General features: G+C 49.0%; 1 protein-coding gene across 6 annotated transcripts in view; it reads left to right on the top strand.

The window, feature by feature from the left end:
- LOC122565149 (serine/threonine-protein kinase WNK3-like) overlaps nt 1-27,314 on the top strand; it is an 89,023-nt gene that overhangs the window by 12,578 nt on the left and 49,131 nt on the right. For 5 of the 6 annotated variants that reach the window (XM_087985294.1, XM_087985293.1, XM_087985297.1 and 2 more), the window contains one exon: nt 164-949. In XM_087985294.1, coding sequence (XP_087841420.1) covers nt 428-949 — 522 coding nt within the window. In that variant the 5' untranslated portion in view covers nt 164-427. The remainder of the gene's footprint in view (nt 1-163; nt 950-27,314) is intronic. The other variant, XM_087985296.1, reaches the window with a different exon arrangement.

The following is a 27,314-nucleotide window of genomic DNA, read 5'->3' as shown; positions in this document are numbered from 1 at the left end:
GGGTTTGAGAAATGTATCAGCTGTGATTGAAAGACGGAGTGGCCTTGATGGGCTGAATTGCTTAATTTCTGCTCCTATGTCTTATGGAAGAGCTGGGCCAGGTGCTCTTAGCTGCTGTCTTTCCATCTGCCTCCCTAATGCTCTTTCCTTTTATCATTAACAGAGAATGTGGTGTCCTGTGACTGCCCGTCACCTGTTTGAAATCTGAAGAAGGAGGCTGCGCTTTTATTACTCTGAAGGGCAAACCGTGTCTGAACGTCGGTCAAGATGCCGGTGTCGAAGGTGCCAAGGAACCATTCGGCTGCCATATCTTAAATTAAAGGAACTGCTTCGGAGGTTGTCCGATTGTGACGACAACAGGGGAGAAGGAGGTGTCTCTCTTTCTTTTGCAATCCCTGAAACTCTCTTATTTTGTTACTTTGGAGTGATGGCAACGGACCCAGGAGAGCCCTCCGGTCCGGAGGATTCCAGCAAACCGGGAGGGGTGCCCAGCAGCTCTGGGCAGGCACCCGCTGACTCTGGCTCTGGCTCTGGTTCAACCCCTGCCTCTGGCAAGATGGAGAGGGCTGGCGACGGCAGTCCCCCGGGCCTCCCGGCGCGACTGGACCGGGACGCCGAGAACCACCGCTTCGTGCGCAGGAGTGTGGAGCTGGTCGATCGAGAGCCGGTGGGAGGCCGACAGCCCGATGGCCATGCCTGCCCAAGCACCCCCGAGGGCCGGAGTGAGCTGGCAACACCCCGAGGGCCTGCCCCAGAGGGTCCCAGGGAGGTGGCCCGCGAGAGGACGGAGAAGGAGAATGAGGAGGAGGCCGAGATGAAGGCGGTCGCCACCTCTCCGGGAGGCCGCTTCCTGAAATTTGACATTGAACTCGGGCGTGGAGCCTTTAAGACCGTGTACAAGGGTTTGGATACTGAGACCTGGGTTGAGGTTGCTTGGTGCGAACTGCAGGTTAGTGCCGTGCTTCTCTGGGTTTTATTTTCTGTGCACTCTCAGCAATTGCAAATGACCTCAGCGTGCCGGCTGGTTCTGCCACAACACAGAAAGAACCTTTGAGTGGCTAAACCCATGTGGGGCAGAGACAGGAACATCACAAGTGCCCTTTTCTGTCTATTTTTAACACTTGTGGGCTTGTGTATATCTGGATAATGGGAAACCGCAATCATCAGAAGGGCAGCATGGTGGTTCAGTGGTTAGCACAGACTCACAGCACCAGGAACCCTGTTTTGATTCCACCGACAGGGAAATAATGTGTGGAGTCTGCACATTCTTTCCCTGTCTGTGTGGGTTTCCTCCGGGTGCTCCGGTTTCCTCCCACAGTCAAAAGATGTGCAGGTTCGGGCGGATTGGCCGCGTCTAAATTGTCCCGTAGTGCCCAGGGATTGTGCAGGTTAGGGTGGATTGGCCGTGCTAAATTGTCCCGTAGTGCTCAGGAATGTGCACGTTGGGGTGGATTGGCCGTGCTAAATTGCCCGTGGTGCCCAGGGATTGTGCAGGTTAGGGTGGATTGGCCGTGCTAAATTGTCCCGTAGTGATCAGGAATGTGCAGGTTAGGGTGGATTGGCCGTGCGAAATTGCCCGTGGTGCCCAGGGATGTGCAGGTTAGGGTGGATTGGCCGTGCTAAATTGTCCCCGTAGTGCCCAGGGAAGTGCAGGTTAGGGTGGATTGGCCGTGCTAAATTGTCCCGTAGTGCCCAGGGATGTGCAGGTTAGGGTGGATTGGCCGTGCTAAATTGTCCCGTAGTGCCCAGGGATGTACAGGTTAGGGTGGATTGGCCGTGCTAAATTGTCCCCGTAATGCCCAGGGATGTGCAGGTTAGGGTGGATTGGCCGTGCTAAATTGTCCCCGTGGTGCCCAGGGATGTGCAGGTTAGGGTGGATTGGCCGTGCTAAATTGTCCCGTAGTGCCCAGGGATGTGCAGGTTAGGGTGGATTGGCCGTGCTAAATTGTCCCCATAGTGCCCAGGGATGTGCAGGTTAGGGTGGATTGGCCGTGCTAAATTGTCCCATAGTGCCCAGGGATGTGCAGGTTAGGGTGGATTGGCCGTTCTAAATTGTCCCGTAGTGCCCAGGGATGTGCAGGTTAGGGTGGATTGGCCGTGCTAAATTGTCCCGTAGTGCTCAGGAATGTGCACGTTGGGGTGGATTGGCCGTGCGAAATTGCCCGTGGTGCCCAGGGATGTGCAGGTTCGGGTGGGTTGGCCGTGGAGAATGCAGGATTTCAGAGATATGGTAAAGGGGTGGATCTGGGTGGGATGTTATTTGGAGGGTCAGTGATGACTCGATGGACGAAAGGTCTGCTTCCACACAGTAAGGATTCGATGATTCCAAAAAGTATGAAATGTGCAAAATAGGAACTGCAGAAGGTCGTTCAGTCCAGTGTGCCCAATGCACCATTCAACTTTATCATGGCTGATCCTCTATCTCAACACCCCTCTCCTATCCCCCTTGCTATTTTCATTTCTAGAAATCTATCTCCAGCATTGGCTGGCACCTATGGGACCAAAACTGTGTGGTTGGTCAAGAGATCCACGTAATCAACAGAAAAACACACTAAATCATAGAAAAGTAGTGTCAAGGGTATACATATCACTGTTCTACTTTATTTGAGTGATCTCAATGCTGTAAATAATAATGTAACTGCCTTAAATAAAGCTTACTGGCAGAGAGCCTTCTCACTCGCACCCTCAATTGACTGCTTGGAGATCACCATAATGTAGTAAACATCTGGTATTTGATGTATGTAATTTTTGCCAGTTTGTTGAGAGTGCCAGTTCATACAAGTGCCGAGGGCTGTGCGGGTTAGGGTAGATTGGCCATGCTAATTTGCCCTGTAGTGACCAGCGATGTGAAGGCTCGGTGGATTAACCATGGGGAATGCAGGATTACAGGGATTGGGTAGGTGTGGAGTCTGGCTGGGATCCTCTTCACAGGGTCGGTGTGGACTCGATAGGCCAAATGACCTGCTTCCACTTTGTAGGCATTCTAAGTTCATTCAGAAAGTCACTGGGTCAGACTCCTGCAGCTCCTTCCCTAGTGGCACTGTGGGTTTATGAATACCAAAGAGATTATAGTGGTTCAAGAAAGCAGCTCACTATCATCTGTTTGAGGGCAGCTAAAGCTGTCGAAGAGTGTGGTGCCGGAAAAGCACAGCCAGTCGGGCAGCATCCAAGGAGCAGGAGAGTTTTGCTGATGAAGAGCTTATGCTTGAAACATTGACTCTCCTGCTCCTCGGATGCTGCCTGACCTGCTGTGCTTTTCCAGCACCATACTCTTCGACTCTGATCTCCAGCATCTGCAGTCCTCACTTTCTCCTCGGCAGCTAACGATGGCCAATAAATGCTGGCCCATCCGGCAACGCTCGCGTCCTGTGAGTGAACGAATAAATCAATGTCTGCCCAACCCTGTCAGAATTTTATACATTTCAAAGAGATTAGATTCAAAGAGCCTTGGTGTGTGTGTGTGTCTCTCTCGCTCGCTCTCTCTCTCGCTCTGTCGGTCTTTCTGTCTCTGTCTGTCTCAGTATGATGCAGAGACATAGTTAATCAAGCTTGAGTGTCTTGGCCGGGGCACAGGGAGCTCCAGGGCCTGGACTCGCGTCTGACCCCTCAGCCCTGGCAGCAACAAATAGTGACATCTTCTGCGCATGTTTTAAAAATAAAAAAACTTGCTGTGCAGCTGGTGAATGTCGAACCTGTAATAATGAGCATGGACCCGTGGGCACTGATTGGGCTGTATTTACCAGGCTACACACACTGGGCAGGGAATGGAAGTGGAAAATTTGGGATCTGTTTACATTGCTCCGTGCAGTGTTCTGTTTAACCATAGTGTTGAGCTCAGCCTTTGCTGGGAACTCTATACGCAAGCTGCACAGGATCACTTTACATTGTTAAGCCATGACAGTAACGTCAAGCTTGACATGTCGTAGGACCTGCTTCTAGGATAATTCATTCTCTAGCATAGTATCTCCAAACAGTTCAAGAGTTGTGTGGTGCCACCTCTCTCAGATATGGGGAGGAGGACCATAAAACATGCAAGATACTGCAGGAGGATGGATGCTGAGCGGATGCGTTGGCGGAAGGGGGGAGGGGGAGTTATTGCAAAACTTGGCTTGGTTTCAGAATGAGGGGTCTCCCATTTTAAGACAGAAATTTGTGACGCTTTTTGGAAATCAAAACATACCGCATCTGCAAGTTCTCCGTGATACAACCCTCCACTTGCTAACTGAAGGAAAAAAACCTTCTAACCAAACAAATTCTAACTGTGCTGACCCTCTGACGGCGGGGCGTTTCCTTGGTGTCACACACGGGAGTGTTGGCTAAGAATTTGTGCTGAAATCTCTGGAGTGGGGCTCAAAGGCACAGCCTACTGACCCAGGGGGTGCATGCTAATGAGAAAAGCAGCAGCAGCAGCAGTAGTGTAACCCTATCACCACCGTGGCATCAGGCTTAGTGCTTCCAGTTTGCTGAGTTAATTGTGAGTGGGTTGGCTGTCTCTCTCTCTCTCCCCCTCCTTCTCTCCCTCAGAATGTATAAATGTAGAAAATCCCAATGAGTCCTCCAAAAGGACCGAGCTGGAATGAGCTGCCAGAGGAAGTGGTGGAGGCTGATACAATTACAACATTTTAAAAGGAATCTCGATGGGGATGTGAATAGGAAGGGTTTAGACGGATAGGGGCCAAATGCTGGCAAATGGGACTAGCTTTATTTAGGATATCTGGTCGGCACTGGCGAGTTGGACCAAATGGTCAGTTTCTGTGCTGTACAGGTCTGACTCTATGACAGGTTTGCCTGACACTGCTACTCAGGTCAAAAGCTATTCACACTGGCTTTCAATATGAGCAGGAAATAATTATTTTTAACTCACTTGACCTTAGCGAGAAAACAGAAATGACAAGATTTCTAATTTACTACTACGCTACTTAAGCAATGCCCTTCAAAGCCCCCAAATACACACGTTGTGATCAATGTGGATAAAAGATCATAGGGTGGAAAAAGCATGTACACAATACAGTCAACGTTCTGAAGACGAACAGGCCAGATTTCGAGAGTGGGTTAGATTCTCAGCCTTTAGTGATTTTTAGCAGTGCATGATTGTTTTTTTAATCGGTTAGTTTGTCAGATGGACCCAAGGTTTTATTTCTTTTACAATTCTTTCTTGAAAGCTTTCTTGGTTTTTCTGTCTTTACCTTACATGGAGTAGGTATTGGAGGAGAGAAGTGGAAGCGATGTGTGTTTCTGTCCGCTTGCTCTGGATGTTTCTCTGTGTTGCTTTGGCACCTCGGGCTTTTTAACAATCTGTAGCTCAAGCAAGCAGAGGGCTGATGATGAGCAGAATTTCCTTAACTCGGCAGGTGTCAGCCAGTCTTGAATTCTTCCCTGTCACTGCTTCGAAAAGGAACATTGTGCTGCACAGCTCAACAGCAAGGGCAGGATTTGTTTGCTGCAAACTCTGCTCCCAGTTGTATCAATCCAGCTTCGACCATTTGCTTTTGGAGACAGACTCCCTATCAGGAGCTGGATTCTGTGTGCTGTGAGGTTTCTTGAGCCCGACCCAGGTGATGAGAGGACCTTGTGTTGCTGTTTGTATTGCAACCTCTAAAACTGAAATTTGGGAGTTTGGTGTGAGGGGACTTCCACAGCCCAGCTGGAGAGGAGGCAGAGCAAATAGCTCATGCCATTGAGATGTGGAATCAGAACCCTGTCCTACCAGGGTGGGATTGGTACCTTTGGTCAGCCCCTTACCTGCTAACAAGCCTCTTCAGTGGTGATGAGACTTAGAGCTGTTATTGTGTGTTGTTTAGCACATTTCTGCAAAGCGGTTTTCTACTGCGCATTGTCAGACTGTCTGATTGTTGCAGTCCAGCAGGAGTCTGGTAGTTTTTTTTAGCAGCTCCTGGGATATTTGTGCAACTACTGAAGAACAGTTAGCCTGGAGGGAAGTGCAAATTGCGTTGAGGTTAGGACCAGCTGCAGGGGATTACTGGTGGAAAATTAAGGATGGGGCAATTCCAGGTCTTTAAGTGTCAGAGCCATCAATGGTGAATCATGTTGGTGTTAGGGCTGGAGGTTTCCTGGTGGAAAATTACGAGTTGGGGGAATGGGGAGGGGGAGGGGGGGGGGCAGATCCTGCTGGTTGGGCTAAGGACCATGCCCAAGGATTGCACCCATGTTTTCACAGTCTCACTGTGGCAAGGAAGAACCTGACCCAGAAAGGACAAGTAGAGTTGGCCTCTGTGCATTATTCATCACCTCTCACAATGCAGCTACAAAACCATTGCATATTAGAGTTTTACCCACATCTGTCTGTCCCACGGGCTAAATGCTTTGACTGGAAGTGTTGTATCCTAATTTAGAAGTCATCCTGAAAGATTGATGTTTGAATGCAATATTGTGTTTGGAAATTACCCACTGAACTCCCCATTTTAAAGGAAGCCAGGTCTAAGCTGAAACCGAATATGTGCCAGGGTGTGAGGGGATGGTGCTGTGTTTTTTGACAATGTGTTTCATCCACCGGTCTTTATAAGAGATGCCATACTATTGTTTAAATAGGTGGGCTTTTATTTAGCTGTGCTGGCCAGTGTCCTCCTGCAAACCAATCCGCTAAAAGCAGATTAACCAGTGACATATCTGCAACTATGCCAGGCTTCACTCCTAAAGTAATGAATTGGCTGCAAATGGGCATGCTGAGGATGTGGGACGGTGCTACACAAACTCAGTTTTGAACTAAAAGCATCTCGTTGGTGTGAGGTTCCTGGGATGGCTTCCTGTGGCTGAGGGACAGTGAGGGAACAGAACTGGGAGGGAGGCCTGAGCACTCCGTCCTGGCTCTGGGATAAAGGTGGTAGCACAGTCTGGGTCACAAGTCTTGTTTCAAGTCTCACTCCAAGCTTGAGTAAAGAAGTTCAGAGTGACACTGCATTTAAACAAAGCTGATTCCTGACCAATGTTTATCCCTCAATTACCATCTCCAAAAGTACCAAATTATCTGACCGCTGTCCCCTTGCTCAAGCAGAGGAGGAGAGACAACCCTGGCAATTATAAACCAGTGGGTAAAGTGTAGGAAAAGCTTATAAGAGAGAGATAGGATTTATAATCATCTAGAGAAGAATGTTGATTAGGAATAGTCAACACGGTTTTGTGAAGGGTAGGTCGTGCCTCACAGACCTTATTGTGTTCTTTGCGAAGGTGACCAAACAGGTGGATGAGGGTAAAGCGGTTGATATGTGTATGATAGTGTTTGATAAGGCTCCCCACGGTAGCTATTGTACAAAATATGGAGGCATGGGATTGAGGGTGATTTAGCAGTTTGGATCAGAAATTGGCTAGCTAAAAGAAGACAGAGGGTGGTGGTTGATGGGAAATGTTCATCCTGGAGTTCAGTTACTAGTGATGTACTGCAAGGATCGGTTTTGGGGCCACTGCTGTTTGTCACTTTTGTAAATGAGCTGGATGAGGGCTTAGAAGGATGGGTTAGTAAACTTGTGGATGACACTAAGGTCGGTGAAGTTGTGGATAGTGCCGAAGGATGTTGCAGAGGGACATGGATAAGCTGCAGAGCTGGGCTGAAAGGTGACAAATGGAGTTTAATGTGGAAAAGTGTGAAGTGATTCACTTTGGGAGAAGTAACAGGAATAGAGAGTACTGGGCTAATGGTCAGATTCTTGGTAGTGCAGATGAGCAGAACGGAGATGTGCTGGAAAAGCACAGCAGGCCAGGCAGCATCCGAGGAGCAGGAGGATCGACGTTTCGGGCATAAGCCCTTCATCTGGTCTCCAACATCTGTAGTTCTCACTTTCTCCCAGTGTAGATGAGCAGAGAGATCTCGGTGTCCATGTGCATAGATCCCTGAAAGTTGCCACCCACGTTGCTGGGTTATTAAGAAGGGATATGGTGTGTCAGCTTTTATTGGTAGAGGGATTGAGTTTCGGAGCCACGAGGTCATATTGCAGCTGTACAAAACTCTGGTGTGGCCACAATTGGAATAATGTATAGAGTTCTGGTCACTGCATTATAGGAAGAATGTGGAAGTGTTGGAAAGGGTTCAGAGGAGATTTACTAGGATGTTGCCTGGTATGGAGGGAAGGTCTTATGAGGAAAGGCTGAGGGCCTTGAGGCTGTTTTCATTAGAGAGAAGAAGGTTAAGAGGTGACTTAATTGAGACATATAATCAGAGAGTTAGATAGGGTGGACAGTGAGTGCCTTTTTCCTCAGATGGTGATGGCTAGCACAAGGGGACATAATTTTAAATTGAGGGGTGATAGATATAGGACAGATGTGAGATGTAGTTTCTTTACTCAGAGTAGAAGGGGCATGGAAAGCACTGCCTGCAACAGTCTTAGAATCGCCAACTTTAAAGGCATTTAATTGGTCATTGGATAAACATATGGATGAAAATGGAATAGTGTAGGATAAACAGGCTTCAGATTGGTTCCACAGGTCAGTGCAGCATTGAGGGCCGAAGGGCCTGTACTGCACTGTAATGTTCTACGTTCTGTGTTGTTCATGGAAACTTACTGCGTGCAAATTGGCTGCTGTGTTTCCTACATTACAGTAGTGACCACACTTGGAGAGTTTTGACATTAACTGTAAAGAGCTTTTAAGAGGTTCGGATGGTTGTGACAGATTGCAGGAGTCACAAAGTCTTGTTGCAGTGATATAAAATGATGGTGAGACTGTGTCTGCAGTATTGGGTACAGTTTCGGTCTGTTTACTATTGAGGTTCAGCCGACTGGTTCTTGGGATGATGGGACTGTCCTATGAAGTCCATAATTCCTTCAGGGCTCAGCTGAGTATATGCAAGAATTGGGGATGTAAGTTTGCTTGCTGAGCTTGAAGGTTTGTTTTCATACCGGAGGCTCACTGATGATCTTACCTCGTATCGTGACAAAACGTCTGAAAACAAGCTGAGTGAGCAAACCGACATCCAGAACCCCAACCTGAGCTACAAATCTTCTCCAAACTTGCTAATGCAAGAATTGTGTTTCCCTGGCTGTGGGAGGGATCTGGAACCAGGGAACTTTTGAAGGGGAGGTGGGAGGGAACAGGTGCTGGTTGGCCTATACACCGAGAGTATTGATGAAAGATGCTTTGGTAAAAGTTGGAAATTTCCAATTGTAGTGTTGCCTGACAAATGTTGAGAACGGTAATCGCAATACTGCCGGGCTATGTAGCACACCATCTCACCAACCTGTAAAGCCTTGACTATGCAGATTGGACTTTCAGAGTCCTTGAGGAGCAGTTGTTTCTCCGAATCGTTGCCAGTGCTTTTAGTGAGAGGGAGGCCCTGACAGGAACAGAAAGTGACACACTTCATGTTTCTGAGCCACAGCAGCTAAATTCAGCGCTTTCACCCTATCCTTCGCAGGCCCCTGGGAGAATCGCAGAGCAACGCAGTTGTGGGGGTGGAGGGGGTCATTCCCGAGTCTGCACCAACACTTTGAAAGAGCGGTCCATTTTGTTCCACTCCACTACTCCTGGCCCACTGCCTTTTCCTTTTTTTTTCAAAAAGTCTTTATCCAATTGTGTCATCCTGATGATGGAGCAATCTGTCCGTGTCTCGCACCCCCACCTTTAGGAAGGCTGCTATTTATTAAATTTAATCTTTCCCTGGTTTTGCCCATCCCTAATTGCCCAGTGAGTGTGGTTAAAGCCAGCCATGTCACTGAGACACTGGAGTACCATCTAGGCCAGACTGAGTGGTGTCAGTAGTTTCCTTCCCTAAAGGACCAAGCATTCAATTGAGTTTGTCCTCGCAACAATCTCTGACAGTTTAAATGCACAGTTACATTAAAATTAAAGTCTGCCACCTGCCACAGTGAGATTTGAACCAGAGCCTGGAGCGCTGACCCAGTGACATTGGCACTGCACAGTTGTTCTCCCATCCCCCCCAACCTCCTGGCCAAACCCAGCACTTTGTTATATTGAAAACCAATGTTCCTCTGATTCCTGTTTTTCCAGCAGTCTTGAGTCCTGTTTTGGTTGTATTAAATCACAAGACTACCTGTGAGAATATGTGGATTTTAATATGTGTCCGTAACTCAACCGTTTAGAGCTGTTCAGTCAGTGTTCAGCGATGAGAACAGATTGATGGAAGTGGCTCAACTTGGTTATCGTGGTTTTGATTGTTGATGATGAATGACATTAAGTAACAATATAGCTCGAAAGTGAGGACTGCCGATGCTGGAGATTAGAGTCGAGAGTGTGGTGTTGAAAAAGCCCAGCAAGTCAGGCAGCATCTGAGGAGCAGGAGAAGCCCTGATGAAGGGCTTTTGCCTGAAACGTCAATTCTTCTGCTCTTTGGATGCTGCCTGACCTGCTGTGCTTTTCCAACACCACATTCACGACATTAAGTAACAATATACTTAGCAAAACCAGAAATTGTGAGGATTGATAAACTCTGCGTAGTGTTGGAGACTTGCTGTATTGATTCACTTGCGTTCCAATTCCAATTTATGTGAGAAGTTCAATCAGATCTCCAGGAGGGAACTTGATCTTTAGGTTTTAGTGGGGGTGGGCGCGGGATTGACTTTTTATCATCATCATTCTCTCGTGGGATATGGGTGCGGCCCTTCCCGAATTGCCCCCTTGGTTCGGGTTATTTCAGAGGGCCATGAAAGAGTTAACTGTAATGTTATGGATATGATGTCACATAGGCAAGACCATTGTATGGACAGTGGATTTCCTTCCCTAAAGGATATTAATGATTCAGACACCAGAGCTATCAATGATTATTATCATATTCCTCTTCACTGAGATTCCAGATTTATTCATTGCCTTTTTGTTTGAATGATTAATGGAATACAGGGCATTGGTTCGGCCACTTTTGGCGTACTGCATTCAGTTTTGGTCTCCCTGCTACAGGAAAGATGTTGTGAAACTTGAAAGGGTTCAGAAAAGATTTACAATGATGTTGGAAGGTTTGAGCTACAGGGTCAGGCTGGATCGGCTGGGACTATTTTCCCTGGAGTGTCTGAGGTTGAGGGGGTAACCTTATAAAATCATGAGGGACATAGATAGGGTAAATAGACAAGATCTTTTCCCCAGGGTAGAGAGTATCCCAAACTAGTGGGCATAGATTTAAAGTGAGTGGGGAAAGTTTTGAAAGGAACCTAAGGGCCAACCTTTCACGCAGATGCTGGTGCATGTATGGTATATGAATGGGAAGGGTTTAGAGGGATATGGGCCACATGCTGGCAGGTAGGGCTAGAATAATTTTAGATACCTGGTTGGCATGGATGAGTTGGATTGTAGGGTCTGTTTCCATGATCTACATCTCAATCCCCTCCATTTCCCACTGTCCGTATTGGTAAGTACTTGTAGATAGGCGTGAGTGTAGTTCATTCATTCCTCATTCTCAGTCATGTGCCTCGATTCCCCTTTGTGCCAGTGTGGTGTGGGGCATGGGGGTGGGGTAAAGACTTGGATTCCGATTCAGTCTGATGACTGTCCTGTAGTCGCAAGTTGGCCTGGGAGCTGTATCAGCCTCATGTTGCTTGAAAACAGTGATTCTGGCCTTTTGAGGGTGGCACTACCTCCGACAGGGCAGTACTCCGTCTGTACGGATACTCTGATGGTGTGGCACTGACGGCCACCTTAATGTTATACTCCACTCTTGTCATGGGGATTGACTTCTCCACCTTTTGATTATAGATAGCAACTGAGGTGCAGTTGAGAATGTGGGGCAACCTGGTCTGACTATGGTCATAATTACAAACGATATCAGTAAAGTATCAATAAACAGGGTCTCTTTCTCTCTATCCCCCTCTCCTTCTTTGGCTGTCTATGTATTCCCTCTCCCTCTCCCTCTCCCTCTCCCTCTCCCTCTCCCTCTCCCTCTCCCTCTCCCTCTCCCTCTCCCTCTCCCTCTCCCTCTCCCTCTCCCTCTCCCTCTCCCTCTCCCTCTCCCTCTCCCTCTCCCTCTCCCTCTCCCTCTCTCCCTCCCTAATCCACCCTGTCTCTCAGAAACTGTATCTCACGTATAGTGTGCTGTACCACTGTAGCAAACTTTGAACGATATTTCCTATCTATTGTGGTTGCGAAATGAGGTCAAATGGACGAAGATACGTTGAGCACAAGAGAAAAAAATCCACTCCTCTTTACCAAGAACAATTTTGTTGTGCACTGAACTTCCTGTCCCTGGTGAAGTTCTCACTCGTCCATAATAGGCATGAAGTTTCTGAGTGCTTTACCGCAGAGCCTCTTCGTCAGCTCCAAGTGAGGCTGTTGAGTCTCTTTTCACCTCCCTATACCCCTACATCAGAAGACGGCTTGTGAGATGAATTATTTTTAAAAATGGTTTGTGTAGGTGTTTTTCGGGGTGGGGGGGAAGGTGAGGAGGCACTGAAGCTCGAGAAATGGAGCTGATACTAGCCAGTAAATAACCTGTGTATAGCAGCGTTTTTTAGCATGTCTGCACAGCATCCACAATTAGCACAGCTTACAGATTTTCTCTGTGCTGTGTTTTGAGGGATGTTCCTCTTTCTGTTAGTTAGAAAAAGGATTTGTGATGAGGGGAGGTCTTCTGGAACTTGCCAAGGTTTCTTTCAAAACCCACCATGTCAACCCAGTGGAACACTGCTGTCTGCAAATGCCACAGGATGATAGAATCCCTGCAGTGTGGAAGCAGGCCACTCGGCCCATCGAGTCCAAATGACCCTCTGAAGAGCATCCCCCTCAGACCAACCCCTCCAATTCCTTAACCCTGCATTTCTCATGGCTAATCCACCTAACCTGTATGTTCCTGGACACTATGTAGCAATTTAGCATAGCCAGCCTGTCCATCTTTGGACTGTGGGAGGAAACCAGAGCTCCTGGAGGAAGCCTACGCACGCACTGGGAGAACAAGCAAACCCCAGACAGGCAGTTACATGAGGGTGGAATCGAAGCCAGGTCCCTGGCATTGTGAGGCAGCAGTGTTAACCACTGAGCCACCGTGTTGTCCCCATGTACCTACATGTATACACGCACACCTACACTCCATGCTGACTTGGAGAGATATTGGCTGCTTTTCCACTGTTGCTGGCCGAAAGAATCCTGTAACTCTGTCTCTGACGGGCACTCTGGGTGTCCTGATACACACCGACTGCAATGGTTCTCACCCACTTCCTTCTCTTGAGGGAACCGGGGATGGGTGAGAAGGGGTGTCCAGTGACTCCCGGATCCCGTGAAATAATTTTAAAAAATATCTTAAGTGTCGGACCTATTGCCCAAGAGTTTGCGCCAAGTGGTGGAGCCATACTTAGGCGACTAGCTTTTGTTGTTCAGCCAGGGTTCACGTGGTCTTGTTGGGAGGTGTATATCAAAACTGTGGTTTGTGTGACGCATGAGCTCAGATTCTGTTCCACCTGTGGAATGTTCGGGTTGGATATTGGGAGATTTGTGTATGCGGTTTGTTCTCTGTCTGTTGCTGTCAGGAATGTAAACCTGTTGTTACTCTTGGCTGCTGAAGCGGCGATGGTCGCGAAGTGTGCTGGCAGAGGAGTGCGAGCACTGGACTTGGTAGTGTTATTCAGAACGGAGTTTACAAAAAACAGTGTCCTCCCTGCAGCAAGCTCTCAAACTGTGGTGTGACCATGACCAGGTCCCTCTGTACTTGAAGGAAGATGTTGGTTCAGGAATAATGATTTGGAGACACCGGTGTTGGACTGGACAAAGTTAAAAATCACACAGCACCAGGTTATAGTCCAACAGGTTTATTTGGAAGCACTAGTTTTCTGAGCGCTGCTCCTTCATCAGGGGTGATTGTGGAGAATAAGATTGTAAGGAATAGGCAAGGTCATAGGAGAGCCCCATTGCCTATTGTTGGGATATTCCCATAGGATTCTTTCACCTCCACCTCAGGAGGGCATGTGGTATCTTCAGAGGCTGCAGTGGTGGCAGGAGGCCTGTCTTGGCTCCACGCTTTGGCATGTCGCCCTGTTGTGAGATTTGTGCCAACTCTTCTGTGTTGTCAAAAGGGGAAGATTCCGTCATCAGGGAATGTCCAATAGTAATGCTCACCATTTGTTAGAGTTTCCCCTGAGGTGGAATCCAATCTGTAATAGAAACTGGAGATCATTCCCACAGAGGGTTAGTGAGAGACTGGTAGAAGATGACCGCTTCAATTGGTATGAATCTCAGTGCAGAATAGGCCCTTTGGCCCATTGCCAAAGCTACACTTAACCTGCACTCCCACTTCACACCATGAGGTGCAGAGCCTTGCATTTCATGTGTTCATCCAAGTACTTGTTTTTTTAAAGGTTGTGAGGTTATTTGCCTCAGCTATCCTCCCAGGCAATGCAGTCCACATTCTCACAAACCTCTGGGTAAAACTTCACCTCAAAATTGTGTACCTTTGTTACTGACTCTTTGACCAAGGGGAACAGATCCTTCCTATTCATGCTGTCAGTGACCTTCCTTCGAGCAGGAAGCCAACCATTGCTGCTCCGAAGAAGGACACCTGAGCTTATTCAGCCTCTATTCACAGCAAAAGAGCTCCATTCTGGGCAACGTCCTGGTGAATCTACTCGACACCCCTTGCAGTGCAGTTCCAATGGTGTGGTGATCAGAACTGCACACAGTACTCCAGCTGTAGCCTAACCAAAGGGTCTGCATAGTTCCAGCATCAACTCCCTGCTCTTATAATCTATGCTACAACTGACAAAGGCGAGTGTCCTGCATGCTGCCTTAAGCACCCTATTAACCTGTCCTGCCACCTTCAGCGATTTGTGGGCACACTCCCTAAGATCCCTGTGTTCCTTTGAACCAACTCATGTCCTGCCATTCACTTCCTGATCTGACTTGAATTGACTTAAAATGCACTAAGATTCCTTAACTCAGCACACAGAAGAATTTTAAACACCCTGGCTTCCTCCAGCTGATAACAATCTATTTTTTATTTTTTTAAGAATTGCTGAAAGGAAGTGCTAAATACCCCTGTGGTTCTGGCTTGCCACAGTTTTTAAGCTTATGATGTACGTGTGGTTATCAGTCATTACTTTCAAGTCGCTTGTCTTATCTGAATCCCAAATCAGTACAATGTCTGCTTAACCTCTTGTAAATCGGTGGGATTCATGTACATGTAAATTCTGATGGCAAAGCACAACACTGCAGACGCTGGAAGTCTGAAATGAAACACAAAATGTGCTGGAAATACTCGGGTCTGGCAGCACCTGTGGAGAGAGAGAGAGAGAGAGAAAGAGTTAACGCTTCCGGTCGCTGACCTTTCATCAGACCAATTACCAGATAAATACGGTTAGATTATCAAATGCGCAGTTAAATTCATTTTTGTAATAGATCACCGACAGTTTAACATGTGAAGTAAATTTCTGACAGTGTGATGTCTTTTGCTTTCCGGGGTGTCTTGTGACTTTCTACATGAAGCGAACACAGCCCAGTCCATCATGTTAGCCAATCTTCCATCCATTGACTCCATCTACACTTCCTGCTGTCTTGGGAAGGCAGCCAGCGTCAATAGAAATCCCCTCCCACCCCGGTTATAATCTCTTCCATCAGGGCAGGAGATACAAAAGCTTAAACACATGTACCAACAAATTCAAGAACAACTTCCCTGCTGTTGTTAGCCTGCTGAATAGACTTCTCTAGTTTCAAATCAAATGTTGATCTTGCTTTTGTGCACCTTTCTTGCAGCTGTAACTTTGTCTTCCTTGGTATGTTCAATCACCCTATGAGGTTTGTGTGTGGGCAAGGTATGATCTGTCGGTACTGCTCGCAAAACAAAAGTTTTCACTATCCTTAGGTATGTGTGACAATAATAAATCAAATAAAATCAATGCGCTTCGCTCTCAGGCATCCTCCTCACAGCTCACTTTTCCACCCAGCTTTGTGTCATCTGCAAACTTTGAGATGTTACTTGATTATTTAATTCCTTATTCTGTTATTAGCTCACATTGTACCCCGCTACTCAATGTCCGTTCTGCAGTGAGAGGTTACAGGGAAAGGGCAGGAGAATGGCGCCAAGTTGTGATGCTCATTGAAGCAGGCGGTGGAGACATGGTGGGTCAAATGGCACTGTAATAATTCAACATCACAGAATCGAGGCTCCTTCTGCCCCTCCCAGGTTATCTTCCCCCCCCCCCCCATGATGCCTCATTGCAATTATCAAGGCAATTTTGTCTATTTTTCTCAAAACAGGGCAGTGCCCACTCGTAAAAGCCTAGAGAACTAGAGGGCTTGGTTTTAGTGATTTCCAAACCTAGCTAATGCCACATGAGTGAAAACATAGAAAAATACAGCACAGGAATGGACCATTCGGCCCACAGTTGTTGTGCCGAACATGGTGCCAAATTAAGTTAATCCCTTCTGCCTGTCCTTCATCCATACCCCTCCATTCCTTGCACATTCCCGTGCTTACCTAAAAGCCCCTTAAATCCCCTATTGTTTCTACTATCACTACCACCCTGGGTAGTGCCTTCAAGACTCCAACCACTCTGTGTAAAAAAAAAAACCTTGCCTCTCACATTTCCTTCCGACACTGTCTAACCTTAAATGCATGCCCCTTTGTATTAGATGTTTCAATTCTGGGGAGGGTAAAAAGTTCTGATCAATGCATCTCGTAATTTTATAGATTTCTATCAAGTCTGCCATGAGCTTGTGGCGCTCCAGGGAAAACAATTGGAGGGAGCTTTACTCTGTATCTAACCCCATGCTGTCCCTGTCCCTGGGAGTGTTTGATGGAGACATAGTGTCGAGGGAGCTTTACTCTGTATCTAACCCCATGCTGTCCCTGTCCCTGGGAGTGTTTGATGGAGACATAGTGTAGAGGGAGCTTTACTCTGTATCTAACCCCATGCTGTCCCTGTCCCTGGGAGTGTTTGATGGGGGACAGTGTAGAGAGAGCTTTACTCTGTATCTAACCCCGTGCTGTCCCTGTCCCTGGGAGTGTTTGATGGAGACACAGTGTAGAGGGAGCTTTACTCTGTACCTAACCCCGTGCTGTCCCTGTCCCTGGGAGTGTTTGATGGAGACACAGTGTAGAGGGAGCTTTACTCTGTACCTAACCCCGTGCTGTCCCTGTCCTGGGAGTTGTAGTATGAGTAATCGACGTTGACTGCCTGAATCATGTTCCACCTGAATCATGTTCCACCCTCACCTTGAAAGAATGTAATCTGTGCAATTTCTGAACTGTCAGGGTTACAGAGTTGGGAAGCCAGTTGGGTTGGTTTCCTGGTTGTTCTACCTTTTTTTTTTAACCTAACCCAACGTTTTGTTCTCTGAGCTGCGTACTGAATTGGAAACCGATTTCTTGAACTTGTCTGATTCCTCAGCCGGTACACTACTGAGTCTCTTGCTTACCTTCACTGTCCGAAACCTCAAAATAAATTTCAGGGCATGGTGATGCTGTCATTGTTCAGGTTTGGAAAGAGGCCGGGAGTTAGCGACCACGTTGTTGAATGATCTTTTCCAATGTCAATGTCTTCACATAGGGGCAGATTAATTAGGAGCAGGAAGAGGCCATTCTACCCCTTGATTCCTGCCCTATCGTTGAGTAAGATCACAGCTGATTTGATTTGTCGATGTGATGGTTCACATTAGAGTTTGAGAGAGTGTGACATTTGTCGATGGATGTAAATGTCTACAAATGTAAGTGTAAAGATGCTGTTCCCATTTGAGCTTTCTATCTTCTGAAGGTAGCTGATGGTCCCAGAGTAACCATCAAAACACTGGCCTGCCTGCTACTTAGGCAAGTTCATCCCCATTGTCCTGAAAAGGTCGCAAAGCAAATCAGTGTTGTGTGTGAACTTAGTGTGCGTAATTTGTTTTTCCTGACTGACAGTGAAGTATTGCAATTCAGTGAGCTCCCTGTCAACTACCTTCCTGAGCATTCATAAGCTAGTAGTATACACTGGACCTGTCACCACCAGCACTGTAGTTGAGAGTGTGGTGCCTGAAAAGCACAGGGGGTCAGGCAGCATCCGAAGAGCACGAGAGTCGACGTTTCTGGCACAAGCCCTTAACGTCTTGCTCCTTGGATGCTGCCTGACCGCCTGGGCTTTCCCAGCAGCACACTCTCGTCTCCAATCTCCAGCATCTGCAGTCCTCTCTTTCGCCCACCAGTAATGTACCCCAGTGTTATACAGAGACAAACCTGTCCCCACCAGTACTGTACCCCAGTGCTATACAGTGACTGACTTGCCCCACCAGTACTGTACCCCAGTGTTATACAGTGACAGACCTGTCCCGACCAGTACTGTACCCCAGTGTTATACAGTGACAATCCTGTCCCCCACCAGTACTGTACCCCAGTGTTATACAGTGACACACCTGTCCTCACCAGTACTGTACCCCAGTGCTATACAGTGACTGACTTGCCCCACCAGCACTGTACCCCAGTGTTACACAGTGACACACCTGTCCTCACCAGTACTGTACCCCAGTGCTATACAGTGACTGACTTGCCCCACCAGTACTGTACCCCAGTGTTATACAGTGACAGACCTGTCCCCACCAGTAATGTACCCCAGTGTTATACAGTGACAATCCTGTCCCCCACCAGTACTGTACCCCAGTGTTATGCAGTGACAGACCTGTCTCCACCAGTACTGTACCCCAGTGTTATACAGTGACAGACCTATACCCACCAGTACTGTACCTCAGTGTTATACAGTGACAGACCTGTCCCCACCAGTACTGTACCCCAGTGTTATACAGGGACAGACCGGTCCTCACCAGTACTGTACCCCAGTGTTATACAGGGACAGACCTGTCCCCACCAGTACTGTACCCCAGTGTTATACAGAGACAGACCTGTCCCCACCAGTACTGTACCCCAGTGTTATACAGGGACAGACCTGTCCCCACCAGTACTGTACCCCAGTGTTCTACAGGGACAGACCTGTCCCCACCAGTACTGTACCCCAGTGTTATACAGGGACAGACCTGTCCCCACCAGTACTGTACCCCAGTGTTATACAGGGACAGACCTCTCCCCACCAGTACTGTACCCCAGTGTTACACAGTGACACACCTGTCCTCACCAGTACTGTACCCCAGTGCTATACAGGGACAGACCTATACCCACCAGTACTGTACCCCAGTGTTATACAGTGACAGACCTATACCCACCAGTACTGTACCCCAGTGCTATACAGTGACTGACTGGCCCCACCAGTACTGTACCCCAGTGTTATACAGTGACAGACCTGTCCCCACCAGTAATGTACCCCAGTGTTATACAGTGACAGACCTGTCCCCACCAGTAATGTACCCCAGTGTTATACAGTGACAGACCTGTCCCCACCAGTACTGTACCCCAGTGTTATACAGTGACAGACCTGTCCCCACCAGTACTGTACCCCAGTGTTATACAGGGACAGACCTGTCCCCACCAGTACTGTACCCCAGTGTTACACAGTGACACACCTGTCCTCACCAGTACTGTACCCCAGTGCTATACAGGGACAGACCTATACCCACCAGTACTGTACCCCAGTGTTATACAGTGACAGACCTATACCCACCAGTACTGTACCCCAGTGCTATACAGTGACTGACTGGCCCCACCAGTACTGTACCCCAGTGTTATACAGTGACAGACCTGTCCCCACCAGTAATGTACCCCAGTGTTATACAGTGACAGACCTGTCCCCACCAGTAATGTACCCCAGTGTTATACAGTGACAGACCTGTCCCCACCAGTACTGTACCCCAGTGTTATACAGTGACTGACCTGTCCCCACCAGTACAGTACCCCAGTGTTATACAGTGACAGACCTGTCCCCACCAGTACTGTACCCCAGTGTTATACAGTGTCAGACCTGTCCCCACCAGTACTGTACCCTAGTGTTATACTGGGACAGACCTGTCCCCACCAGTACTGTACCCCAGTGTTGTATAGTGACAGACCTGTCCCCACCTGTACTGTACCCCAGTGTTATACAGTGACAGACCTGTCCCCACCAGTACTGTACCCTAGTGTTATACTGGGACAGACCTGTCCCCACCAGTACTGTACCCCAGTGTTGTATAGTGACAGACCTGTCCCCACCAGTACTGTACCCCAGTGTTATACAGCGACAGACCTGTCCCCACCAGTACTGTACCCCAGTGTTATGCAGTGACAGACCTGTCTCCACCAGTACTGTACCCCAGTGTTATACAGTGACAGACCTGTCTCCACCAGTACTGTACCCCAGTGTTATACAGTGACAGACCTGTCCCCACCAGTACTGTACCCCAGTGTTATACAGTGACAGACCTGTCCCCCACCAGTACTGTACCCCAGTGTTATACAGTGACAGACCTGTCTCCACCAGTACTGTACCCCAGTGTTATACAGTGACAGACCTATACCCACCAGTACTGTACCCCAGTGTTATATAGTGACAGACCTATACCCACCAGTACTGTACCCCAGTGTTATACAGTGACAGACCTGTCTCCACCAGTACTGTACCCCAGTGTTATACAGTGACTGACCTGTCCCCACCAGTACAGTACCCCAGTGTTATACAGTGACAGACCTGTCCCCACCAGTACTGTACCCTAGTGTTATACTGGGACAGACCTGTCCCCACCAGTACTGTACCCCAGTGTTGTATAGTGACAGACCTGTCCCCACCAGTACTGTACCCCAGTGTTATACAGTGTCAGACCTGTCCCCACCAGTACTGTACCCTAGTGTTATACTGGGACAGACCTGTCCCCACCAGTACTGTACCCCAGTGTTGTATAGTGACAGACCTGTCCCCACCTGTACTGTACCCCAGTGTTATGCAGTGACAGACCTGTCTCCACCAGTACTGTACCCCAGTGTTATACAGTGACAGACCTGTCTCCACCAGTACTGTACCCCAGTGTTATACAGTGACAGACCTGTCCCCACCAGTACTGTACCCCAGTGTTATACAGTGACAGACCTGTCCCCCACCAGTACTGTACCCCAGTGTTATACAGTGACAGACCTGTCTCCACCAGTACTGTACCCCAGTGTTATACAGTGACAGACCTATACCCACCAGTACTGTACCCCAGTGTTATACAGTGACAGACCTATACCCACCAGTACTGTACCCCAGTGTTATACAGTGACAGACCTGTCTCCACCAGTACTGTACCCCAGTGTTATACAGTGACAGACCTGTCTCCACCAGTACTGTACCCCTGTGTTATACAGCGACAGACCTGTCCCCACCAGTACTGTACCCCAGTGTTATACAGTGACAGACCTGTCTCCACCAGTACTGTACCCCAGTGTTATACAGGGACAGACCTGTCCCCACCAGTACTGTACCCCAGTGTTATGCAGCGACAGACCTGTCCCCCACCAGTACTGTACCCCAGTGTTATACAGGGACAGACCTGTCCCCACCAGTACTGTACCCCAGTGTTATACAGGGACAGACCTGTCCCCACCAGTACTGTACCCCAGTGTTACACAGTGACAGACCTGTCCCTATGATGTTCTGTACCCCAGTGTTATACAGCGACAGACCTGTCCCCACCAGTACTGTACCCCAGTGTTATACAGGGACAGACCTGTCCCCACCAGTACTGTACCCCAGTGTTATACAGTGTCAGACCTGTCCCCACCAGTACTGTACCCTAGTGTTATACTGGGACAGACCTGTCCCCACCAGTACTGTACCCCAGTGTTGTATAGTGACAGACCTGTCCCCACCTGTACTGTACCCCAGTGTTATGCAGTGACAGACCTGTCTCCACCAGTACTGTACCCCAGTGTTATACAGTGACAGACCTGTCTCCACCAGTACTGTACCCCAGTGTTATACAGTGACAGACCTGTCCCCACCAGTACTGTACCCCAGTGTTATACAGTGACAGACCTGTCCCCCACCAGTACTGTACCCCAGTGTTATACAGTGACAGACCTGTCTCCACCAGTACTGTACCCCAGTGTTATACAGTGACAGACCTATACCCACCAGTACTGTACCCCAGTGTTATACAGTGACAGACCTATACCCACCAGTACTGTACCCCAGTGTTACACAGTGACAGACCTGTCTCCACCAGTACTGTACCCCAGTGTTATACAGTGACAGACCTGTCTCCACCAGTACTGTACCCCTGTGTTATACAGCGACAGACCTGTCCCCACCAGTACTGTACCCCAGTGTTATACAGTGACAGACCTGTCTCCACCAGTACTGTACCCCAGTGTTATACAGGGACAGACCTGTCCCCACCAGTACTGTACCCCAGTGTTATGCAGCGACAGACCTGTCCCCCACCAGTACTGTACCCCAGTGTTATACAGGGACAGACCTGTCCCCACCAGTACTGTACCCCAGTGTTATACAGGGACAGACCTGTCCCCACCAGTACTGTACCCCAGTGTTACACAGTGACAGACCTGTCCCTATGATGTTCTGTACCCCAGTGTTATACAGCGACAGACCTGTCCCCACCAGTACTGTACCCCAGTGTTATACAGGGACAGACCTGTCCCCACCAGTACTGTACCCCAGTGTTATACAGTGACAGACCTGTCCCCACCAGTACTGTACCCCAGTGTTATACAGTGTCAGACCTGTCCCCACCAGTACTGTACCCTAGTGTTGTATAGTGACAGACCTGTCCCCACCTGTACTGTACCCCAGTGTTATGCAGTGACAGACCTGTCTCCACCAGTACTGTACCCCAGTGTTATACAGTGACAGACCTGTCTCCACCAGTACTGTACCCCAGTGTTATACAGTGACAGACCTGTCCCCACCAGTACTGTACCCCAGTGTTATACAGTGACAGACCTGTCCCCCACCAGTACTGTACCCCAGTGTTATACAGTGACAGACCTGTCTCCACCAGTACTGTACCCCAGTGTTATACAGTGACAGACCTATACCCACCAGTACTGTACCCCAGTGTTATACAGTGACAGACCTATACCCACCAGTACTGTACCCCAGTGTTATACAGTGACAGACCTGTCTCCACCAGTACTGTACCCCAGTGTTATACAGTGACAGACCTGTCTCCACCAGTACTGTACCCCTGTGTTATACAGCGACAGACCTGTCCCCACCAGTACTGTACCCCAGTGTTATACAGTGACAGACCTGTCCCCACCAGTACTGTACCCCAGTGTTATACAGGGACAGACCTGTCCCCACCAGTACTGTACCCCAGTGTTATGCAGCGACAGACCTGTCCCCCACCAGTACTGTACCCCAGTGTTATACAGGGACAGACCTGTCCCCACCAGTACTGTACCCCAGTGTTATACAGGGACAGACCTGTCCCCACCAGTACTGTACCCCAGTGTTACACAGTGACAGACCTGTCCCTATGATGTTCTGTACCCCAGTGTTATACAGCGACAGACCTGTCCCCACCAGTACTGTACCCCAGTGTTATACAGTGACAGACCTGTCCCCACCAGTACTGTACCCCAGTGTTATACAGTGTCAGACCTGTCCCCACCAGTACTGTACCCTAGTGTTATACTGGGACAGACCTGTCCCCACCAGTACTGTACCCCAGTGTTGTATAGTGACAGACCTGTCCCCACCTGTACTGTACCCCAGTGTTATGCAGTGACAGACCTGTCTCCACCAGTACTGTACCCCAGTGTTATACAGTGACAGACCTGTCTCCACCAGTACTGTACCCCAGTGTTATACAGTGACAGACCTGTCCCCACCAGTACTGTACCCCAGTGTTATACAGTGACAGACCTGTCCCCCACCAGTACTGTACCCCAGTGTTATACAGTGACAGACCTGTCCCCCACCAGTACTGTACCCCAGTGTTATACAGTGACAGACCTGTCTCCACCAGTACTGTACCCCAGTGTTATACAGGGACAGACCTGTCCCCACCAGTACTGTACCCCAGTGTTACACAGTGACAGACCTGTCCCTATGATGTTCTGTACCCCAGTGTTATACAGCGACAGACCTGTCCCCACCAGTACTGTACCCCAGTGTTATACAGGGACAGACCTGTCCCCACCAGTACTGTACCCCAGTGTTATACAGTGACAGACCTGTCCCCACCAGTACTGTACCCCAGTGTTATACAGTGTCAGACCTGTCCCCACCAGTACTGTACCCTAGTGTTGTATAGTGACAGACCTGTCCCCACCTGCACTGTACCCCAGTGTTATGCAGTGACAGACCTGTCCCCACCAGTACTGTACCCCAGTGTTACACAGTGACAGACCTGTCCCTATGATGTTCTGTACCCCAGTGTTATACAGCGACAGACCTGTCCCCACCAGTACTGTACCCCAGTGTTATACAGTGACAGACCTGTCCCCACCAGTACTGTACCCCAGTGTTATACAGTGTCAGACCTGTCCCCACCAGTACTGTACCCTAGTGTTATACTGGGACAGACCTGTCCCCACCAGTACTGTACCCCAGTGTTGTATAGTGACAGACCTGTCCCCACCTGTACTGTACCCCAGTGTTATACAGTGACAGACCTGTCCCCACCAGTACTGTACCCCAGTGTTATACAGTGACAGACCTGTCCCCACCAGTACTGTACCCCAGTGTTATACAGTGACAGACCTGTCTCCACCAGTACTGTACCCCAGTGTTATACAGTGACAGACCTGTCTCCACCAGTACTGTACCCCAGTGTTATACAGTGACAGACCTATACCCACCAGTACTGTACCCCAGTGTTATACAGTGACAGACCTATACCCACCAGTACTGTACCCCAGTGTTATACAGGGACAGACCTGTCCCCACCAGTACTGTACCCCAGTGTTACACAGTGACAGACCTGTCCCTATGATGTTCTGTACCCCAGTGTTATACAGCGACAGACCTGTCCCCACCAGTACTGTACCCCAGTGTTATACAGGGACAGACCTGTCCCCACCAGTACTGTACCCCAGTGTTACACAGTGACAGACCTGTCCCTATGATGTTCTGTACCCCAGTGTTATACAGCGACAGACCTGTCCCCACCAGTACTGTACCCCAGTGTTATACAGGGACAGACCTGTCCCCACCAGTACTGTACCCCAGTGTTATACAGCGACAGACCTGTCCCCCACCAGTACTGTACCCCAGTGTTATACAGGGACAGACCTGTCCCCACCAGTACTGTACCCCAGTGTTATACAGGGACAGACCTGTCCCCACCAGTACTGTACCCCAGTGTTATACAGGGACAGACCTGTCCCCACCAGTACTGTACCCCAGTGTTATACAGTGACAGACCTGTCTCCACCAGTACTGTACCCCAGTGTTATACAGGGACAGATCTGTCCCCACCAGTACTGTACCCCAGTGTTATACAGTGACAGACCTGTCCCTATGATGTTCTGTACCCCAGTGTTACACAGTGACAGACCTGTCCCTATGATGTTCTGTACCCCAGTGTTATACAGCGACAGACCTGTCCCCACCAGTACTGTACCCCAGTGTTATACAGGGACAGACCTGTCCCCACCAGTACTGTACCCCAGTGTTATACAGCGACAGACCTGTCCCCCACCAGTACTGTACCCCAGTGTTATACAGGGACAGACCTGTCCCCACCAGTACTGTACCCCAGTGTTACACAGTGACAGACCTGTCCCTATGATGTTCTGTACCCCAGTGTTATACAGCGACAGACCTGTCCCCACCAGTACTGTACCCCAGTGTTATACAGGGACAGACCTGTCCCCACCAGTACTGTACCCTAGTGTTATACTGGGACAGACCTGTCCCCACCAGTACTGTACCCCAGTGTTGTATAGTGACAGACCTGTCCCCACCTGTACTGTACCCCAGTGTTATGCAGTGACAGACCTGTCTCCACCAGTACTGTACCCCAGTGTTATACAGTGACAGACCTGTCTCCACCAGTACTGTACCCCAGTGTTATACAGTGACAGACCTGTCCCCACCAGTACTGTACCCCAGTGTTATACAGTGACAGACCTGTCCCCCACCAGTACTGTACCCCAGTGTTATACAGTGACAGACCTGTCTCCACCAGTACTGTACCCCAGTGTTATACAGTGACAGACCTATACCCACCAGTACTGTACCCCAGTGTTATACAGTGACAGACCTATACCCACCAGTACTGTACCCCAGTGTTACACAGTGACAGACCTGTCTCCACCAGTACTGTACCCCAGTGTTATACAGTGACAGACCTGTCTCCACCAGTACTGTACCCCTGTGTTACACAGCGACAGACCTGTCCCCACCAGTACTGTACCCCAGTGTTATACAGTGACAGACCTGTCTCCACCAGTACTGTACCCCAGTGTTATACAGGGACAGACCTGTCCCCACCAGTACTGTACCCCAGTGTTATGCAGCGACAGACCTGTCCCCCACCAGTACTGTACCCCAGTGTTATACAGGGACAGACCTGTCCCCACCAGTACTGTACCCCAGTGTTATACAGGGACAGACCTGTCCCCACCAGTACTGTACCCCAGTGTTACACAGTGACAGACCTGTCCCTATGATGTTCTGTACCCCAGTGTTATACAGCGACAGACCTGTCCCCACCAGTACTGTACCCCAGTGTTATACAGGGACAGACCTGTCCCCACCAGTACTGTACCCCAGTGTTATACAGTGACAGACCTGTCCCCACCAGTACTGTACCCCAGTGTTATACAGTGTCAGACCTGTCCCCACCAGTACTGTACCCTAGTGTTGTATAGTGACAGACCTGTCCCCACCTGTACTGTACCCCAGTGTTATGCAGTGACAGACCTGTCTCCACCAGTACTGTACCCCAGTGTTATACAGGGACAGACCTGTCCCCACCAGTACTGTACCCCAGTGTTATACAGGGACAGACCTGTCCCCACCAGTACTGTACCCCAGTGTTACACAGTGACAGACCTGTCCCTATGATGTTCTGTACCCCAGTGTTATACAGCGACAGACCTGTCCCCACCAGTACTGTACCCCAGTGTTATACAGGGACAGACCTGTCCCCACCAGTACTGTACCCCAGTGTTATACAGCGACAGACCTGTCCCCCACCAGTACTGTACCCCAGTGTTATACAGGGACAGACCTGTCCCCACCAGTACTGTACCCCAGTGTTATACAGGGACAGACCTGTCCCCACCAGTACTGTACCCCAGTGTTATACAGGGACAGACCTGTCCCCACCAGTACTGTACCCCAGTGTTATACAGTGACAGACCTGTCTCCACCAGTACTGTACCCCAGTGTTATACAGGGACAGATCTGTCCCCACCAGTACTGTACCCCAGTGTTATACAGTGACAGACCTGTCCCTATGATGTTCTGTACCCCAGTGTTACACAGTGACAGACCTGTCCCTGTGATGTTCTGTACCCCAGTGTTATACAGCGACAGACCTGTCCCCACCAGTACTGTACCCCAGTGTTATACAGGGACAGACCTGTCCCC

This window comes from Chiloscyllium plagiosum, unplaced genomic scaffold (assembly GCF_037043375.1).
Source record: "Chiloscyllium plagiosum isolate Xiang-an unplaced genomic scaffold, Cpla_swu_hap1 HiC_scaffold_51, whole genome shotgun sequence".
In the NCBI taxonomy this organism is placed as follows: Eukaryota; Metazoa; Chordata; class Chondrichthyes; order Orectolobiformes; family Hemiscylliidae; genus Chiloscyllium; species Chiloscyllium plagiosum.
Note: the sequence above shows the minus strand (reverse complement) of the source record. Positions and strands in the feature narration are given on the sequence as shown.